The sequence below is a fragment of the Cervus canadensis genome, chromosome 25 (assembly GCF_019320065.1).
Source record: "Cervus canadensis isolate Bull #8, Minnesota chromosome 25, ASM1932006v1, whole genome shotgun sequence".
NCBI classification, from domain to species: domain Eukaryota; kingdom Metazoa; phylum Chordata; class Mammalia; order Artiodactyla; family Cervidae; genus Cervus; species Cervus canadensis.
In genome coordinates, this window is record NC_057410.1 from 13,419,382 (window position 1) to 13,438,756 (window position 19,375).

Genomic DNA, 19,375 nt, shown 5'->3' on the forward strand with positions numbered 1-19,375 from the left:
GCAGCTGACTGTTCCCAGAGTGTTCTCCGTAGCCCAGTCACCTACAAAGATTCACAGATTGGATTTGGAAGAGAAGGGGAAAGGAGGAAATAGAGGTGTTCTGAGGTAGAAAACAGAGAGTCAAGATTGGGAGAGAATAATCTTCGGTTTAAAAATAGGGCTTCTCTTCTTTTTTTTTTTTTTTGTAAGGTTATAGTGTATTGAAAATGAAAATTAAGGAGTAGTAGAGGAGTACTAGAGAACTTTAAAAGAAATAAGAGAAAAATAAAAATAGAAAATAGAAGAGAAAAAGGAAAGGAAAAAAAGAAAAAAGAAAAGAAAGAAGAAAAAAAAAGAAAAAAAAATTTTTCCCTCTAATTAAAAAAAATCGTAAAAATCTATGAAAATGAAAGTTAAGGAGTAATGGGGGAGTAATAGGAAATTTTAAAGGAAAATAAAAGAGAAAAAATAAAAAAAGAGAAAAAAAAAAGTAAAAATATATCTAGGAGTTTCTCTGGAGCTGTTGCGGTCAGTGTGGGTTCGGCTCAGTTTCAGATAGCTCCTCATTCCAGCTTACACTTCTCGATATCTACAGGCCCCTTCCGGTGTAGTCGGTGTTTTCTACAGGGATTTTAATCTGTTGCACCAGTCCCTTCTGAAGCGGTTCCCTTTGTTTATTTGGCTTCTGTTTGCCCGTCTCTTCAGAGCCTCATTTCCGCCCTGACACAGGCGGGCGGAGGTGGACTCTTATTCAGGTAGCTAGTTCCGTCGCCCTGCTGGGAGGGGCTGGCGCTGCGGGGAGGGGCTGGCCCTGCGGGGAGGGGCTGGCGCTGCGGGGAGGAGCTGGCGCTATGGGGACGGGCTTGCGCCGCGGGGACGGGCTGGCGCTGCCGGGAGGGGCTGGCGCTGTGGGGGCAGGCTTGCGCGGCGGGACGGACTGGCGCTGCCGGGAGGGGCTGACGCCGCTTTCTCCGTCTGCGCTGCTCAGGCTCCCGGCTGTTCTATATGGAGCGCGCCCCGCGCTGCGCGAGGTTCCAGCCCTCGGGTGTTCCACAAAAGCGCGGAGCGAAAAGCTGCGCCTGCTCTCTGTGCCTTCCCCGTCAGAGCGGTCCAGGCAGCCAGGGGCTTGGTGGGCGCGCTATCCCCAGGTGTGGCGCGCCCACTCCCTTCCGCGGACCCAGTCTCAGTTTCCTCTGGCGCCAGTCGGGTGCGTGCGCCTTCCGCCCTCCGCGTCCCCAGCCCCAGTCCCCGCCCGCGCCGGTCGGGTGCCTGTGCCCTGTGTCTCGCCTCGACCTTCCCCTCCCCCCTGCCTCCTGCCTCCGGCGGGGCTGGGCCGGTCCGCAGCCTGCGAGCTCTTCTCTGGACTTTCTCGGTCTCTTTGTTCTGCGAACGGCCGGCAGTGTGTTCGGGCCGGTTAATTTTCTCTCTCTCTTTTGGTCTCCCACAGTTCAAGTTGGCAACTCACAGAAGCTCCCTCTGATTGTCCTCAGGGCACTCGGCCCGGACCCTACCCCAAGCAATGCCACCTAAGACTCCTTTCCCGGGACGGGTCTCCGTCCTTAGCTCTTTTGTCTCACTTTTTATCTTTTATATTTTGTCCTACCTCCTTTCGAAGACAATGGGCTGCTTTTCTGGGCGCCTGATGACCTCAGCTAGCGATCAGAAGTTGTTTTGCAAAGTTTGCTCTGCGTTCAGTTATTCTTTTGATGAATTTGTAGGAGAGAAAGTGGTCTCCCCGTCCTACTCCTCTGCCATCTTGGCTCCTCCCCCCACTTTCTTTTAAAACAACTTATAAGCAGTAAAATTGCATTTTTGTCTTGTGTATGGTTTTGTGAGTTTTGAGACATTCATAGAGTTGGGTGACTATTGCCATGATTACCACACACAACCATTCTCTCACCTGATACATTTCCCCTGCATTTCCACTTTGTGTTCATACCCATCATGCTCCCCTAACCCCTGGTGACCACTGATCTTTCTTTTTCTGTCCCGGTAGTTTTGCTTTTTCCAGAATGTCATATAAGTGAGACCCTCTGGTATATAATACGATGAGTCTGACTTCTTTCACTAAGCATAATGTCTTTTTTTTCATTCTTTTTGCTGTTGTTCATTCTTTTTTATTGTTGAGATAAACTCTGTTGTTGTAACAGTTTGTTTGTCCAGTTACTCATTCAAGGATATTTTCATTATTTCCAGTTTTGACAGTTACGAATAGCTCTTATAAATATTCATGCATAGGTGTTTGTGTGATCAAGAGTTTTAATTTCTCTAGGGCAACACTTTGGATAAAGTCTGCTGGACCATGTTATAAGTGCAAGCTTAACTTTATAAAATTGCATTACCCCTAGCAATATATGAGATAGCCAATTTCTTCTCTTCATCACCAGTTCTTGGAATTATTGGTTTTTAAAAAAATGTTATTATAGCCATTCTAATAGGTTTATCATGGTATCCCGGTTTAATTTGTATTTTCCTATCAACAACTGATGTTGAGCCTTATTTCATGTGGTTGTTTGCCTTTCATATATTTTCTTTGTTCAAGTGTTTGTTCAAATATTTCGCCCATTTAAAAAACTAAATTTTTCTTATTTTGGAGTTTAGCGAATTCTTTAAATATTCTGGATATTAGAACTGTATTGGATCTGTGATTATGAATACTTTCTCCATGCCTGTAACTTGCGTTTTCATTCTCTTCACAATGTCTTTTCCAGAGTGGAAGCTTTAAATTTTGATGATGTCCAATAGACCAAATTTTTCTTTTGTGTTTTATATACAAGAAATATAGATATTGCCTAACAAGTTGTCAAGGACTTTCTTCTGTTTTTTTCTAAAAGTTTTAGTTTTATATTTAGGTCTGTGATCCATTTTGAATTAATTTTCATATGAGTTTTGCAATACAAGTTGAGATTAATTTCTTTGTGTATAGATGTCCAGTTGCTTTATGAATTCCTTGTTAGATAGTTTTTCTCTATTGAATTGTCTTTATGCTGCTGTAAAAAAATTAGCTGACCATGTTTGTGTGGATCTGTATCTAGACTCTTTATTCTGATTCACTGATCCATGTATCTGTTATTTTGCCAATACCACATTATCTTGATTACTGTAATCATAAGTCTTAAAACCATTGGTGTAAGTTCTCCAAATTTGTCTTCTTTTTCAAAAGTGCTTTGATAATTCTAGTTCCTTTGACCTCACATAAATATTAAAATCAGCTTATTTATATCTATACAATCTTACTGAGAGGTAGGCTAGAATTGTATTAAGTCTGGAGATCCATCTGGGGGAAAATCAGCTCTTAACGGCTGCCCAGGTGGTACAGTGGTAAAGAATCCGCCTGCCAATGCAGGAGAGGTAGGTTCGATCCCTGGGTCAGAAATATCCCCTGGAGAGGGAAATGACAACACACTCCGGTATTCTTGTCTGGCAAATCCCATGCACAGAAGAACCTAGGTGGGCTACAGTCCATGGGGTCTCAAAGGAGCTGGACATGACTTAGTGACTGAGGCTGTACGTACGACATCTTAAGAAAATTGAGTCTTTCAAGCCATAAACATAATTGTTGGTTAATCACTAAGTTGAGTTTGACTCTTTTGAGACCCCATGGATTGTAGTCCACCTGGGTTCTTCTGTCCATGGCATTTGCCAGACAAGAATACTGGAGTGGGTTGCCATTTCCTTCTCCAGGGGATCTTCCCAACCCAGGGACTGAACCTGCATCTCCTGCCTTGGCAGGCAAATTGTTTACTGCTGAGCCACCAAGGAAGCCCTATGAACGTATTATACCTCTCCATTTATTTAGACTTTTGTTGCTTTCTTTCATCAGTGTTTATAGTTTTAGCATACAAATCCTGTATGTTTTGTTTAGATCTACACCCAAATATTTCATGTTTTTTCTTTGAGTTACTGTAAATAATTGTGGTTCTAATTTTTTTTTTTCAAATTTTAGGTTCCAATTATTCATTGCCATCATCTAGAACTATTTTTGTTTTTTTATATAGTGGGCTTGGGTCCTGCAATCTTATGAAGCCATTAATTAATTTAAGAATTCCTCCATTGTGTTTGTTTTCAATTTCACTAATTTCTATTCTTAGTATTTCCTTCTGCTTGTTTTGGGTTTAGTCTGCTCCTCATTGTTTAGTTTCTCAAGTTGGAAGCTTAGTTCTTGATTTGAGACCATTCTTTGTTTTCTAATTTAATCATTCAATGCTTTAGCTGTCTTCCTCAGTTTTTGATATGCTATTCTTTGATTTTCTTTCAGCTCAAAATATTTCCTATTTTTTCTTGAGACATCCTCTTTAACTCATGGGTTGCTGGAATTGGTTTGTTTCATTTCCAAATATTTTGGAATTTTCCTGTCACTGATTCATTGTTTAATTCCCTTATGGACAGAGAACACACTCTGTATAATTCTAATTATTTTAAATTTGTTAAGATTTGCTTTATGATCCAGGACATGATCTATCTGGTGAATGTTCCATGTGCACTTGAAAAGAATGTGCATTCGCTGTTGTTGGGTCAAGTATTCAAGCAGGTTAACATTGTTGTTCAAGTCTTCCATAGCCTTCCTGATTTTTCTCTACTTCTTTTATCTATTAATGTAAGAGGAATGCCAAAGTCCTCAAGAATGATTGTGATTTAGAGTTCTCAGTTCTTTTTTCCCCAGTACTGTCTTCTGATCTCTATGGTTTCTGATGAGAAATAAGCAGTTATTTGAATCATTGCTTCCTTGTATATATAATATGTCATTTTTCTCTACCTGCAAGATAACATTTTCAGCAACTTTATTATAATGTGTCTGGATATGGGCATGGTTTTCTTTGAGATTATACTGTTTTGCTCCACTTTTTAAACTGTAAATTTCTGTTTTTCACTACCTCTAGGAAGTTTTTAGTCATTATTTCTTCACATTTATGTTTCTGTATCAATGTCTTTCTTTCCTCTGTCTAGGACTCCAACGATGCAAATGTTAGACTTTTGATGTTGTACACAGGTCCCTGAGGCTCAGTTCATTTTTTTCCTCTCTGTTGTTTATATTGGATCATTTCTATTAATCTGTCTTTTAAGTTCACCGACCCTCCTCTGTCATTGTTGTTGAGCCCACATCGATGTTCTTATAAATGCCCTTCCATCTCTCCCCCATGAAGGGCAGAGAGTGGAACAATGAACGTGAATCTCAATAGTAACATGGAAAGCTATTTGCAGGTACTTTGGTACCTGGCTCTGGTTGCTCTTTGCCAACAAAAAACATCCATGCCAAAATGACTGTGGGGAAGAATGGAAGCTCAACATTTTGCAGCTAATTAAGCGTGCACGCACACACACACACACACACACACACACACACAGCTGATGGGTTGCCACATCTCTGAGCCCACACTCTGAGCTGGCTCTTTGCTCCAGGTGGCTGCATGGGCTGACACCAGACACAAATTGCCCCCGTGCCTGCTTTCATATTCCTCTCAGTCCATCCAGGCAGCTGCCATTATTCCTGTGAGAAGGATGGGCAAGTGGGTTTACCCTAACCATCTCTGCCTACAAACAACCCGTCAGAAGTTGTCTAGTTTCTTTCCCCCACGTGATTTCTTCTTAAGATAAAGTAAAGCTTATCCCATCGGAATCTGTTTAATCAGCAGAAAGAACTTTCGCTATTTGTGGGAAAAAGTGAACAAGTCTTTAAGTCTTATTCGAAGAGCTGTCTTTCTACCTGGGAGTTCAGAAATCTGTCATTTGATTTTGGTCTTCCTGATAATAATGGTCCTTCAAGTAAGACCAGATATCTCACTCTGGATGACCGCTATTGAGATTCAGACATAGTTTGCTCAATCAGATTTACTTTCTACCTTGAGAGTTTGTAAGTGAAGTAGAGGAGGGAGTTAATATTGTTGAACATACACCAATTATTATGTGTTATTCTTTGTAATTTATTCACTTATTTAATTACATATTTGACTTTACACATTTCATTCTCTTATTAATTCTTCAAAATAGGCACAGCATTATCTATATTTTACACATGAAGAGGCTGAGGTGCAATGTAAATCTTCATCGGTTAATCAGAGACAAAGCCGGAATTAAAATGTGCCTGGCTCTAGAACACCTGCCTTTTCTTCTACATGCATCTTTTGGATTAATTGATATTTTCGGAGATGTTTTTAGACTCCATGACTCTCAGGGAAACACATGAAGTTTGTCTAAAATTGTGTGCTGAAAGCTGTGACTCAGATGGATCCTGAACCATTGTTTGCAAAGATTGTCAGAGTTCTCGCACGTTAAAGAGAAATCCTATGATCAGATAACCTGCCTTTGCTCAGGTACATGCAATTAAGTGAAGCTGCAATAAAAATCCAAGAGAGAACAAGTGGAAACAGCCCCAGTCTGTACTCCTGGAGTTGCTGAGCTGGTCCAATGATCATTATACATCTGCATAATGTATTCAAATACCCCAAGTGTTGAGTGTTTCTAAATTCCAGGCTCTCTTTTTGCAGGTTAGTTGTATTCCTCACAGAAGCCCTGGAATGTAGGTTTTCTTTCCTGGGTTCACAGCTAATAAGTAGCAGAGCTGGGATTCAAGCATGAATTTACTACAAACATTGCATTACTTCCCCTCTACTATGTGAGAGTGTTAGCTACTCAGCCGTGTCCGACTTTGCAACCCCTGGACTGTAGCCTGCCAGGGTCTTCTGTCCTTGGAATTCTCCAAGCAAGAATACTGGAGTGGGTTGCCATTTCCTCCTCCAGGGGATCTTCCCAACCCAGGGACTGAACCCATGTCTCCTGCATTGCAGGCAGATTCTTTACTGCTCAGCCACCAGGGAAGCCCAGGTTTCACTTTGGACTTGGCTTATTGGAGTTGGATGGCAAAACGAGTTAGGAGTCAATGACCAGCTGCATGTTTTAGTTCTGCCACTGCTATAGTGGGGCTGATGAACTCTTCACTGTGATGTTGCGAAAGAGAGTGAGATAGTCTGTGTAATTCTGTGAGATGAGCTTGTTAAAGGCTGGGTTCATCGACCAGTTTGATTTCGGGGTTCAAACGGATGCAGTAGGAGAAAAGCTAAACAGAATCCTGAGCTAAAGTATGACCAGTGGCTTCCCAATTCTAAAGATATTTGTAAAAAATGAAGTCACCTATAGTAAAGAATTTAAGATATTTAAATATCCGTATCGAAAAACACCATATTCCTTTTAAAAAAAATAATTTTCTTTATTTATTGTTGGCCATGCTGGGTCTTCGTTGCTGTGCTCTAGTTACGTGCATGGGCTTCTCTTGTTGCAGAACACAGGCTCCAGGCGCACAGGCTTCAGTAGTTGCAACTCCGGGCTCTAGAACACAGGATCAGAAGTTGTGTGCACGGCCTTAGTTGCCTTGCATCATGTGGGATGTTCCCAGATTAGGGATCCAACCCATGTCTCTTGCATTGGCAGGCAAGTTCTTTACCACTGAACCACCAGAGAAGTCCAACACCTTGATCTCTAGAGCATAAACTCGGATGCTAGATCTTTTGACTCCAGTTTGACTGGTTGCCAGATGAATAACCTCCGGTAAATTACTCAACCTCATCAAGTCTCAGTTTCATTGTCTGGGGGTTAGGGGCAAAAATAATCATAGCAGACATTAGATGAGGCAACACATGCAAAGGGTTAGCTCAGTGACTGGACCAGAGTAGGTCCTCTCTAAAGGTTGCCTATTTCTCAAGCAGCAGGAGAGAGCGGTGAGAGGGTCAGGGTCTTTGCAGGTTGCCAAGATAGGGCTGAAGAAGAGGGGTAGCAGCTTGCTCTTCTTCTTTTTTCTAATTGTAGGATAGTTGCTTTGCACCTTGCTTTTCTTGCTTCCACTGCCCTGTCATAAAATGATTTTCTTGGGCTACTTTATCTGGTGATGACATTTCTGCCAAGGCCCTTTCCCATCCCAGCTTCCAGGTGGTGGGTACCAAGTTTGATCAAATACTCATTTATTAAGTGCCTACTACATGCTTGCCAGTGGGCAGTATTCAGGACACACACACACAGTATTAAGACATGGACTTCCCTGGTGGCCCAGACGTTAAGGAGTGTGCCTGTAACACGGGAGACCCTGCTTCAATCCCTGGGTTGGGAAGATCCTCTGGAGAAGGAAATGGCAACCCACTCCAGCATTCTTGCCTGGAAAATCCAATGGATGGAGGAGCCTGGCAGGCTACAGTCCATGGGGTCACAAAGAGTTGGACATGACTGAGTGACTTCACTTCTACATGCTTGCCAGTGGGCACTATGCAGGACACACACACACACACACACACACAGAGAATTAAGACATGCTCTTAAGTGAATGTCTGTGTGGGTTAAGACATGCTCTTAAGTGAATGTCTGTGTGGGAGGACATGAATCATACACATGAAAATCTGGAGAAAATACTTTCAGTAACAACTATCTTTGTACTTACATGATGGGGTACAACAGTAAACAATTTCTGTAACCGTTTACCGAGGGCATTGTGGTAAAGCTGTCTGCCCTGCAGGGCACCCAGGCATTTTTCTTTGATTTAGTGGTGTGTGGTTATAATGACAAATAGCAGATTGACTTTCTGTGGATTTAAGTATTGTTTTTTTAAATTCTCAGAAGACAGTGCATTTCCTTATTGCCTGCTCCTGGGGAGAACGCTTCCTATGCCTTCAGCATTCACCCTTAGTGCTCCAAGGTCATTATGGACTCCAGTGGGAAGAGAAAGACCATGATGTATCATATAAAGTCATTCAGTAAGATGAAGAAAAGCAAGTGCGGGGTAGAAGAGTAGAGTGCAAGGGGTGGGGGAAGACTACCAGGTTAGACTGGTGTGGTCAGGAAAACTCTCTTGATATATGAGTTTATATATATACACATATTTATGGCTATATGTCAGGTAAAAAGCAGTAATTCATATTTATTAAGTAATAGCTCTGTACAGGGTACTCTGCTGAGGTGATGTCACTGTGCAATAGAGCTTTAGAGAAGGTGCAATTGGTAGAAAACTAAGGACCGAATTGTAGAATTGTGAATAGTCCCAGCTGGGTGTTCATGGGAAGCCCATGTCTTTTTTTGTTTTTTTTTTTTGGCTTCACCGCAGGGCATGAGGAATCTTATTTCCCTCACCAGGGATCAAACCCATGCCCACTGATGTGGAAGCACAAGCCTTAACCACTGGACCGCCAGGAAGTCCCAGGAAGCCCACATCTTAGCGCTGTAAGTCCTGTCCAGTGTCTAGTAGAGTCATGAGCACATACTAGGCACTCAGTCAATGCTTAATTCAGCCTGGCTGCAATCTGAAAGGAATCCTGGCTGTTTTGGAGACCGCATGCAGATGTCCTGGATGTGTTAACTTCCACCAGCTCCAGAGAACATCTATTTTGCACTCCTTTTAGTTTGCATGGCTTTCAACCCCCAGGAGACCACACTTTGCCATTTATCCTATTATTATTGAATGAGTCTCTTTATTTTTCAAGTCTATTTTAGCTGTTATTCATGAAATCACTTCTGCCTTCCCATATGCATATTCTTTCTCCATTAACTTTCAACTTATCTGAGTCTTTAAAGTGTTTCTTGCAGGCAACATATACTTGGGCCTTGCTTTTTAAAAATCCATTCTTCCAATATCTTCCCTTTAATGGGAGTATATAATCTATTAACCTTTAATGCAATTATTGATACTGCATTTAATTCTGCCGCTTTATTATTTGTCTTTTAAAAAATCTCTTCTACTTCTTATTCCTCTGTAAGACACATTGATGGCTCATGATTCAGCCAGACATTTGGCCAGGGTTTTTACACAGAATTTAGGGTTTCCCCTCTCTGTATCCCTCTTTCCCAAGATTTCCCTTTCAATTTCAGCGGCTATGTTTGCCCCAAAGTCTGTTCTCTGGTTCTTCAGTCCTGAAAGACTGTGGGTTTCTATTGGAGTTTTGGTGGCTCAGACAGTAAAGAATCTGCCTGCATTGCAGCAGACTGGGGTTTGACCCCTGGGTCAGGTAGATCCCCTAGAGAAGGAAATGGCAACTCACTCCAGGATTCTTGCCTGGAAAAACCCATGGACAGAGAAGCAACTGTTCAATTGGCCTTAAGGCTAAAAGCTGTAAATAGACAGCTCACCCTATGCCATTACTTTCTTCTAAGTTTCAGAACTCCTCAAAATCTTCTTCCTTTTGTTTACTTTTCAGTATTTTAAGGTATATGCATGCGTGCGTACTTAGTTGCTCAGTTGTGTCTGACTCTTTGTGACCCTCTGGACTGTAGCCCACCAGGTTCCAGAATCAAAACTATGGTTTTTCTAGTTGTCATGTACAGATGTGAGAGTTGGACCATAAAAAAGATGATAAAGAAGGCTGAGTGCTGAAGAATTGATGCTTTCAAACTGCGATGCTGGAGAGGACTCTTGAGAGTACTTTGGACTGCAATTAGATCAAACCAGTCAATCCTAAAGGAAGTCAATCCTGAATGCCCATTGGAAGGAGTGATGCTGAAGCTGAAGCTCCAATACTTTGGCCATCTTATGCAAAGAGACAACTCCTTGGAAAAAACCCTGATGCTGGGAAAGATTGAAGGCAGGAGGAGAAGGGGACAACAGAGGATAAGATGGTTGGATGGCATCATCCACTCAATGGCCATGAGTTTGAGCAAGCTCTGGGAGATGGTGAAGAACAGGAAAGCCTGGCGTGTTGCAGTCCATGTGGTCACAAAGAGTCAGACATGACTAAGCAACTGAACAACAACTATATATATATATATATATATATATAAAATTTTCTGGAGTTGATATTTTTATCTTTGGGAGGGTCAAGTCTGGTCAGAGCTTACGGGTCTTATCAGATGTAGAAGAACTCTTTGTGATTCTTTTGCATTCTTATTGAATCTAGTTGTCTGTTCTGTCTTTAATGGTTAAGATTCTCTGAAAAATGTCTGGTCTTTTATTGCTTTTTCCTACTTAAGAAGTTATTTGGCAAACCACTATTCTTAAAGAATGAGTTTTACTATAGGGTGATCAGGCAGGGATTGGCCATTTTATTTCTTTCCAATTCCAGATCTCATTCCCCCCTCTCCAGTCTTGAGGAGATTGAATATTTTTAGGGAACAATCTTCTAATTTCTTACTGTGGGAAATCAGCTTGGTTGCTTGCAAAGCTAAATTGAAGAAGGGTCTCACCTTTCAGCGTTTAGACTTTTAATGAGTCCTTCCATTTTTGGTCCCAAAGCTCTACAATCTCCCAGGATCTCTGGAGAATAAAAATCTTTCCAATGGGATGATGGAGGTAGTTGCCAGACTATACAGGTTGGGGAAGCTGATCTAAGGGTCCAGCTATTTTTCTTATTTAAACTTGCAATCAATTATTTCACTTTTATTTTTTGTTTTGAATATTTTTATATATTTACTTGACTGCATAGGGGCTTAGTTGTGGCACACACTATGGCATGCGGGCCCTTGAATTGTGGCACGTGGGCTTAGTTGCCCTGTGACACGTGGGATCTTAGCTCTCCCACCAGGGATGGGGAGCCTTCGGATTCTTAACCACTGGACCACCAGGGGAGTCCCAATCTTTTCACTTTTAGCTCCAGCTTGTTATCCCTGGATTCAGAGGCTGCTGGTGACATCAAGGTTTTGGGCTTTGCTGGAGTTATATTCAACTTGGAAAAACTCTTGTTGGCTCCCACAGCCCCTCTGCCATCCCCAGGCAGTCTTGTTTTTGCTTTTCCCTTCTGCTAATTCAGTTACCATCTATCCTACTTCTGTCTGCCACGCGGTTACTGAAATACGGTCTGTCGTGGTCTCTACTCACGGATTCTATGTCCTTCTGTGTTTCCGCTTCTTTATTCCTTTTTACTTTCATTTGGGTGGAGCTTTGGGAGGAAGGATAGTGTATGTTCTCTCTTTCCTTATTAATGAAAATGAATAAACTATAAAGGACCGACTTGAGGAGAAAATATAGCTTCTCTATATTTTTTTCTATATTGTCTTTATAAAGACAGATTTACTTCTCTCTTTATTCCCCTGGAGAAGGGAATAACTACCCACTCCATTATCCTGGCCTGGAGAATTCCACGGACTGTATCGTCCACGGGGTAGCAAATTGTCAGACACAACTGAGCAACTTTCACCTCTCTCTTTATTGCATGAGGTTGAAATCTTAACCGAGAAAAACAGGATAAGTTACTCTTCAGTAAGAGAGTCAGGTGGAAGATGGTGGTGTTTATACATCACTTAGAATCAGAGGCAGAAGCCAAAACTTTTTGAACATAAATGATAGGTTTGTGTTTTTTTACTTTTTAATAGATATTATCTTGTAATAACTTGAAAAAAATTGGAGTATAATTGCTTTACGACGCTGTGTTGGTTTCTGCCGTACAACAATGTGTATACATAAGTATACATATGTAGGTTTTTTTTAAAGAAATTTTCACACTTTCTTTAGTGGTGGTACTCATTTTTTTTAAAATAAAATTTTATTGCATCTCAATATATAAAACAGAAAAAAGTTGTAATTTTTTCCCTATAGGCATTTAAATTTTTTCTTCTGTTAAACACCCGAACTCCTTCCAAGACCTTTAGGACTCCCCAGAGCACAGATGGAAAGCCAGAGCTTTAGTAGTGATATTTTATACTGCTTTGGCCCAACCATCTCTCTGGTGTAAGTGCTTTGAGGATGTCAAGAAGCAACGCTAATGTTAATTAAACTTTATTGAGTACTCATTGTGTTTGGGGTGTATCTTATGCTTTATACACAGTATCTCATTTAATTTTCATTATGATGCTCTGAAGAGGCATCATGATTATTCCCACTTTGTAGGTGAGGAAATGGAGGCCTGGAGAGAGTAAGTACTTGTTCACGGATACACAGCTAGGAAGAGCTGGGATTCAAACCCAGGTCTGTTCAGCTTGGAGCCCACTCAACGTGACGCTGGGCGTGATCTGGTGGACTTTGGCCCTCAGGAGCACCTACAACCCTCCCTGGGGGCTGCTGCACACACTACCAGTTTGTGACAAAAATACAATGATGAAATAGGTTGTAACAAAAATCAATGCCTGTCTCTCATCCTCAGGCAAGGCCAGCTCCCAGACACCCCGCCCTATTCTGCATCAGATTCCTGCTCTCCTCCACAGGACAAAGGTGAGTGGGACACACCTCCCTCTCACTTGTCTTGCCCTTCTCTTCTCTTGGGCCCTGCGTGGTGAGAAAGAGAGGCCTCCCTGACTTGCGTGTTCCCCCAGGTGCGTGCTGCCCGACCCTGACACCTGCAGCCCGGGGGACCCCAGCTGCCCTCCTCCCTTCGGCAAATGCACCTGGGATTCTGCCCGCACACCAGCCTCACAGCTCGTCTGAAATGAGCAACTCCGGCCATCCCCACAGCGCCTTTCACAACTGCTACCCAGACGCCAGTCACCTCGTGAGCCCCCTGGACCAGTCTGGGGGAATTGGTTGTTCTTACCATCAGCAGTCTCTGTGCCACAGTCCTGGGTAAAGGGCTAGATACTTAGTTTACTTGTTTGTCTTCTTTTTTACAATTATTTTTAAATTAACTTTTGAAAGTTTATTTATTTTTTAATTGAAGGATAATTGCTTTGCAGAATGGTGTTGATTTCTTACACTACCATATGTAAAGTAGACAGAATTTGCTCTATGATTCAGGGAACTCAAAACGGGACTCTAGAGGGCTGGGATGGGGAGGGAGGTAGAGGGGACATATGTATACCTATGGCTGATTCATGTTGATGTTTGTAGATACTTCGTTTTGAAAGTCCAGCCAGCCCCTCTCCCCAGCAGCGCTGGTAGAATGAACTGTATAGTCCTTTCCAGAAGATGGCAGTGTTGAGACACATATCAGATACCCAGTACCCTTGGCTTTAGACAAGCTTTTAAATAACAATCCACCCAACCCAAGGTCCTCCTGTGATGGAAAGCCAAAATGTCAGAAATGTAGAGGGATATTCCAGATGAATGAGAAAGCACTCTTTGAGTTTGCAGCCTCAGCTAGACCACTCAAGTGATTTGTGAATGAGCGCTCTGAAACTCACGTGTCAATTGTCTTTCAATCAGTATTCACGTATCAATATTCTTTCTTTCTCTTCCGTTCCATTCCTCCTTCCCTCTCTCTCATTCCTTCCTCTAGATCTAGAGGATGATTAAAAGAGTAAAGGCCATCAAATATTGTGACAAAATTCTACATGAAAAACAGTTTCAGGTGTAAAATGTACACTTAAATTTTAAGTATCTTCTGTCTTCTGTCTTGGTTTCTGCCTTCGGAAATGTTGTCAGTTTATTTTTTCAAATACATGAATCCCAGATCCATTGGATAATGGGAAACTGAATTCAGACTAGTAGAGCTCATGGAGTAGGAGCTTGCTCCATCCACTCCATTTATCAGCCCTGTATTACAGACTCCAGGATGCAAGAAACTTTAACTAGAATTAGTCTTAGGAAGGTCAAGAGCAGAGTCCTGGGAAATTTAATTTGATTTAATGTGACATGGAGAGCAAAGAAAAATCCTAACCTTATTTCGGGTTCTTGATTTTAGAGTCTTATTGCCACCAACCAAGAAGAGAAAGTGCACGCAGGTGCTGGAGGACTCCGGGGACCGTCACGTGTGGGCCCACCACTCCAGACCCAGTGAGCCAACCCGGGGCCCCTTGATGCCATTAAATAAGGGACTTTTACCAGCCTTGGAGTAGGCCTAAAAATCGTTTTCTCTCTCATAGAAGGGCGATGATATGCTCTGGGAGTGTATTTCTTCCTTCTATTTTCATAATTGTATTTATTTATATTTTGGCAGTGCTGGGTCTTCGTTGCTGCGTGGGCTTTTCTCTCGTGGTGAGCAGGGGCTTCTCCTGTTACGGAGCACAGGCTCCGGGGTGCTTGGGCTTCAGTGGTTGTGGCTCCTGGACGCTAGAGCACAGGTTTAGCAGTTGTGGCACATGGGCTTAATTGCTCCAAGTCATGTGGGATCTTCCTGGACCAGGGATGGAACCTGTGTCTCCCGAATTGGCAGGCGGAGTCTTTAACACTGAGCCACCAGGGAAATCCTATTTTTTTTCCTTCTTGATGTAATGTTTCATGCAGTCTTAGGTGGGGTCATATATGTGCTCCTGGGGAAAGACGCCACTGTCCCTCTCTGGCAGAGATGAAATGCTGTCCTTTCAGTTTTAGGGGTAGTTGTGTCTTGGAGGGCCCAGGCTCCAGCCCTGGGGAGGCCGTGCAGTGTGGCAGCACCGGCAGAGCTTGCTCTTGTGCTCAGGGCTTCGTTCAGCGCAATCCTTCTCAACACGGACATGCACACAAATAACACAGGGATCTTAGTAACATGCAGATGCTCAGGTGCAGTGCGTGTGAGGTGTGGGCTGAAATTCTGCATTCCTAACAAGCTCCTGGGCGATGCTGATGCTGCTGGCTCATGGAAAGGAAATTACTGGGAGAAGCAGGACTTAAGAGGATTTCTCCAGGGGAGCAAGAAGGTAGAGAGATGAGCTTCCTTAGCACTTGCTTCCAATGAGCAGATTCCCAGTAGATCTTTGACATTTTGTAAAATCCCCTGGAGAAGGGCATGGCAAGCCACTCCAGTATTCTTGCTTGGGAATTCCCATGGACAGAGGAGCCTGGAGGGCTACAGTCCATGGGGGTCGCAAAAGAGTTGGACACGACTGAGCAATTAAAACAACAACAAAAACCATTTTAGAAGTCCTTTAGCCAGGTTATATGATGCCCAAGTGGTCAGCCCACCTCATTCTTTCTCTTACATATCATATGACACATCATGTTTTGTTTTGTTTTTTGACACATCATGTTTTGAGCTTAGGGACCTGACCAAGTTGAGAACAAGCTGAAGTTTTTGAGCCTGAAGCCTTGAACTTCTGAATTTCGGGATTAAGTGCTATGACACTTATTAGGGGCAAGGATACTATTCCATGCCAATCTTACTACCCACTGTAAATAATGAACGTAGGCAGTGGGGACAGTGCCCCCAGTTCAGGATACCCAGTCACGTCTCTTTTATTCCTAATCATCAGTTTAGCCAGAAGTCCAAGATTTTCCTCTTAAGGCTCCCCTGAAACGATTGTCCCCACACTCCAGAGGTTTATGTTGCCCAGACAGGAGGCTCCCGTTGCCTTCTCACCCGCTCAGGTGAGAAAACTGCTACCTTTGCCTTTCACAGCCACATGATGCGAGTTGGCCCTCTGTGTCCCATGGAGCCTGCTGGTTTGTTCAGGGACAGCTGGCCTCCGCTCTGTCATGGGCTGTGGGAGTCCTTCACTGGATGATGACTTCACTTGGCCAAGTCCCACACATCATCACTCCCTGGACGTGCTGTGGTAGTACCTGGGCATCTGGGTATCATATAAACCAAATCCGGCATATAAACCAAACCTCTGCTGACTTCTTGTCTTTTGCATGGTCCCATCATGGCCAGCAGCTGCCTTGGTTTTTCTTATTCAACCTTAGAAACACAGAACGCTAATTAAAGCCTTGTTTCTGAATAATATAGAGCTCTCCATCCACCTTCCTATGCACGGTTACTCTAATTTCTTCAAGGATCCTTGCATACTGCCTGCTGCTTATTTATGCTTCTTAAACACAAAAAGCTGAGTAAATTTCTAGCCAGATGAGGGGACCATCTGTTCACTCTCTCACAGATGCACCAGCTTACTGAGAGTACTTTGGGTAAGTCACCCAAACCTTCCAAGAGCTTTCTCATAAGCTAGATCGCTCCTCAAATTCTCCTGGCCATTTCAGAAGTAAGCTCCACCCTGTGACGATGGTCTGCAGCCTGTCCCTAGGGAGGGCATTGATGTGTCACTCTCTCTCTAGAGAATAGTCATAGAGAAGTAACTGAACTGTCTCAGCACATCAGAAATCTTGCATTCCTTATTTAAATCCTATTCAAAGATCCCTGAAAAGCCTTCAAAGATAATTGGCTCCAGATAGCAATTCCAGAATGAAAATGAGCAGGTTCCCAGGGGAATTAAAAAACAACAACAACAACAACCCACTTAATCCAAATGCTATGCTTTCAGCAGAAGTTTTCCACTGGAGAACTAATATTTGTTGTTGCAGAGATCAAGAGTTTTACAAAGGTCCTGGAGAAATGGCATATGGGGAATGGAAGGAGGAGCTAGTCTTACAGGCAGGATTTTTGATGGGGGAAGTTGTCCTAAATCAATCAGTAAGGGTTTTCTGGTGAATTTCTCCTCAGCAGTTCATGTTGGTCAGGGGTTCCAAGATGCCCATTTATTGGGTTCACAATGAAGAATTACTGGGCTGCTGGAGGCAGATGTGAAAACTTGCTTAGAGAGAGAGTAGGTGTTGAGCAGGCTTCTGCCAGCTGGTTCCTGGCCCCACGTGGTCTGGACCCCGAATATGAGAGGATTCCTGGTCCTGTCTGATGAAAATTCTAAATATAAGAGAGCTCATGGCCCTATATGGCTTAAACTTCAAATGCATGAGTGTTTTTTAACCCCAGAGTCATGGTCATTAGTCCACAGAGAAAGAATTTCCAGTGTAGAATCAGGAAAAGTACCTGTCTCGTGTCTCCAGGAATCATGGACTTTTTCAAGCCTGACTTTCTTAATTATCAAATGAGAATCATGATTTCTATTTCACCAAGAGTTTTTTAAAAAAAGTAATATAGGGACTTCCCTGGTGGTCCAGTGGCTGAGACTGTACTTCTACTGCAGGGGGCGCAGGTTTGATTGGGAAACTAAGATCCCACATGCAGCACAGCAAAAAAAAAAAAAAGTAAAGTAAAAGAAAATATTTTGAAAGACATTCAGATGCAAGCTGTGAGTTTTCTCCCCAAAGTTGAGACTTTGCTGCCTTCACACTTCTGTTTCTCTCTTCTGCTACATTTCTCAAGACTTCCTCAGTGCAGCATGAAGAGAAATGTTGAATCCATCTGTCCCAGGTAACAATTGTGACACTGAAGAAGTGTTTCAGGTCTTTGAACCCCAATTTCTACATTTGTTAAATGGGATTAAGAATCCTTACCTTGTAATCACTTTATAAATCTCTTTGGCTACATCTACTGAAACATATCCAATGGTCCAGTGATTCCCCTTCTAGGAATACACCGAACAGAAGTATATACATATGCCCACTAACAGACCCCACAGACATTCATACTAGCGTTAGTTATAATAACCACAAATGGAATACTATACAGCAAGGAAAATGAATGAACTACTATCATTTGCAACAATGATGAATGATCTCATAAGCATTGCTGGTTAAAAGAAGCCAATACGTAAGAGTACATATGATGTTACATAATTTATATAAACTTCTCTATGATATTGGATCAGAATAGTGATTATTCTTGAGCAAGAGAAAGTAGTAACTGGAAGAGAGCATGCGTGTGTCTTCTAGAGTGCTGAAAGTATCCTACTTCTTGATCTAGAGGTAGTTACCCAGTATACCTCATTTTATTAAAAAGCATCAAATTGTGTACTAATGATCTGTGCACTCTTTCTCATGAATATTATACTTCAATAAGGGCTTCCTGGGTGGCACAAGTAGTGAAGAACCCCCTGCCCCCTGCCTACCCTCCCTACCAGCACCTAGAGGAGCAGAGCTGACCTTTGACCGCTTCCCTGTCACCTGCTGCCATACTTGAGTAGGAAAGGGTCTGAGTTAGCAGGTATTCACTCAGGCCCACAACATGATTTCACATCAGACAGAGCCACCACAGAGGCCAAGAAAGAAGTGTTTGCTAAAGCTTCTTAGGAATAACTGAGTCACCTGAGATGAATGAGTACATGTGATAATGACAGTGCTGGTAATCCTAACCAAAGGCACCATTGTTTAAATTCTCACTGGAGGCAGACGCTCTGGTAAACACTTCCAGACATGACTCACTGAATTCCTTCAACAGTCCTGGGAGGCATCGTATTGTTGCTCACATTTTGCAGGTGAAGCAACTGAAGCCTAGAGATGTTAGACCACTTCCTAACTGGCCAGTAAATGCAGAGTTGTGATTCAAACCCAGTTCCATATGGTTCCAAACTCCAAGCTCTTGAACTTCCTTGATCCTCTCTCCACTGCAGGAGGCAGAAAGAAAAGATGGAAGAGCTAGTTTCTCCCTTTCTTTGAACTTGGTATGAACAGGAGAACCACACAAGGTTTTTTTGTTTGTTTTGAAAAGTTTAAGACAGGTAACTTTTGGAGGAGTGAGGACATGAAGAACTCCGAGCATTGCTGACCTTATATATTCTTAGCTGGGAAAAAGTTTTTACAGGATTTTGAGAAAATCCTTTTCTGAAATGGTTGTATACAAAACTCAAAAAATAGGTGTTCTGCTTAGGTGACACATAATAGTGCTATCTCAAGAAAAACACAGTTTCTGGGACATTTGGGATACAAAGCAAACTGAAGTAGCTCTGCTATTTATTTAAGAAGCCCTCAATAAAA

At 42.5% G+C, this 19,375-nt stretch overlaps 1 protein-coding gene across 1 annotated transcript in view; it reads left to right on the forward strand.

The window, feature by feature from the left end:
* MYRFL (myelin regulatory factor like) overlaps positions 1-19,375 on the forward strand; it is a 122,567-nt gene that overhangs the window by 33,296 nt on the left and 69,896 nt on the right. Inside the window, exons 3-5 of the mRNA XM_043447547.1 lie at positions 13,023-13,090; positions 13,192-13,438; positions 14,496-14,587. Of these exons, the coding sequence (XP_043303482.1) occupies positions 13,023-13,090; positions 13,192-13,438; positions 14,496-14,587 (407 nt within the window). The remainder of the gene's footprint in view (positions 1-13,022; positions 13,091-13,191; positions 13,439-14,495; positions 14,588-19,375) is intronic.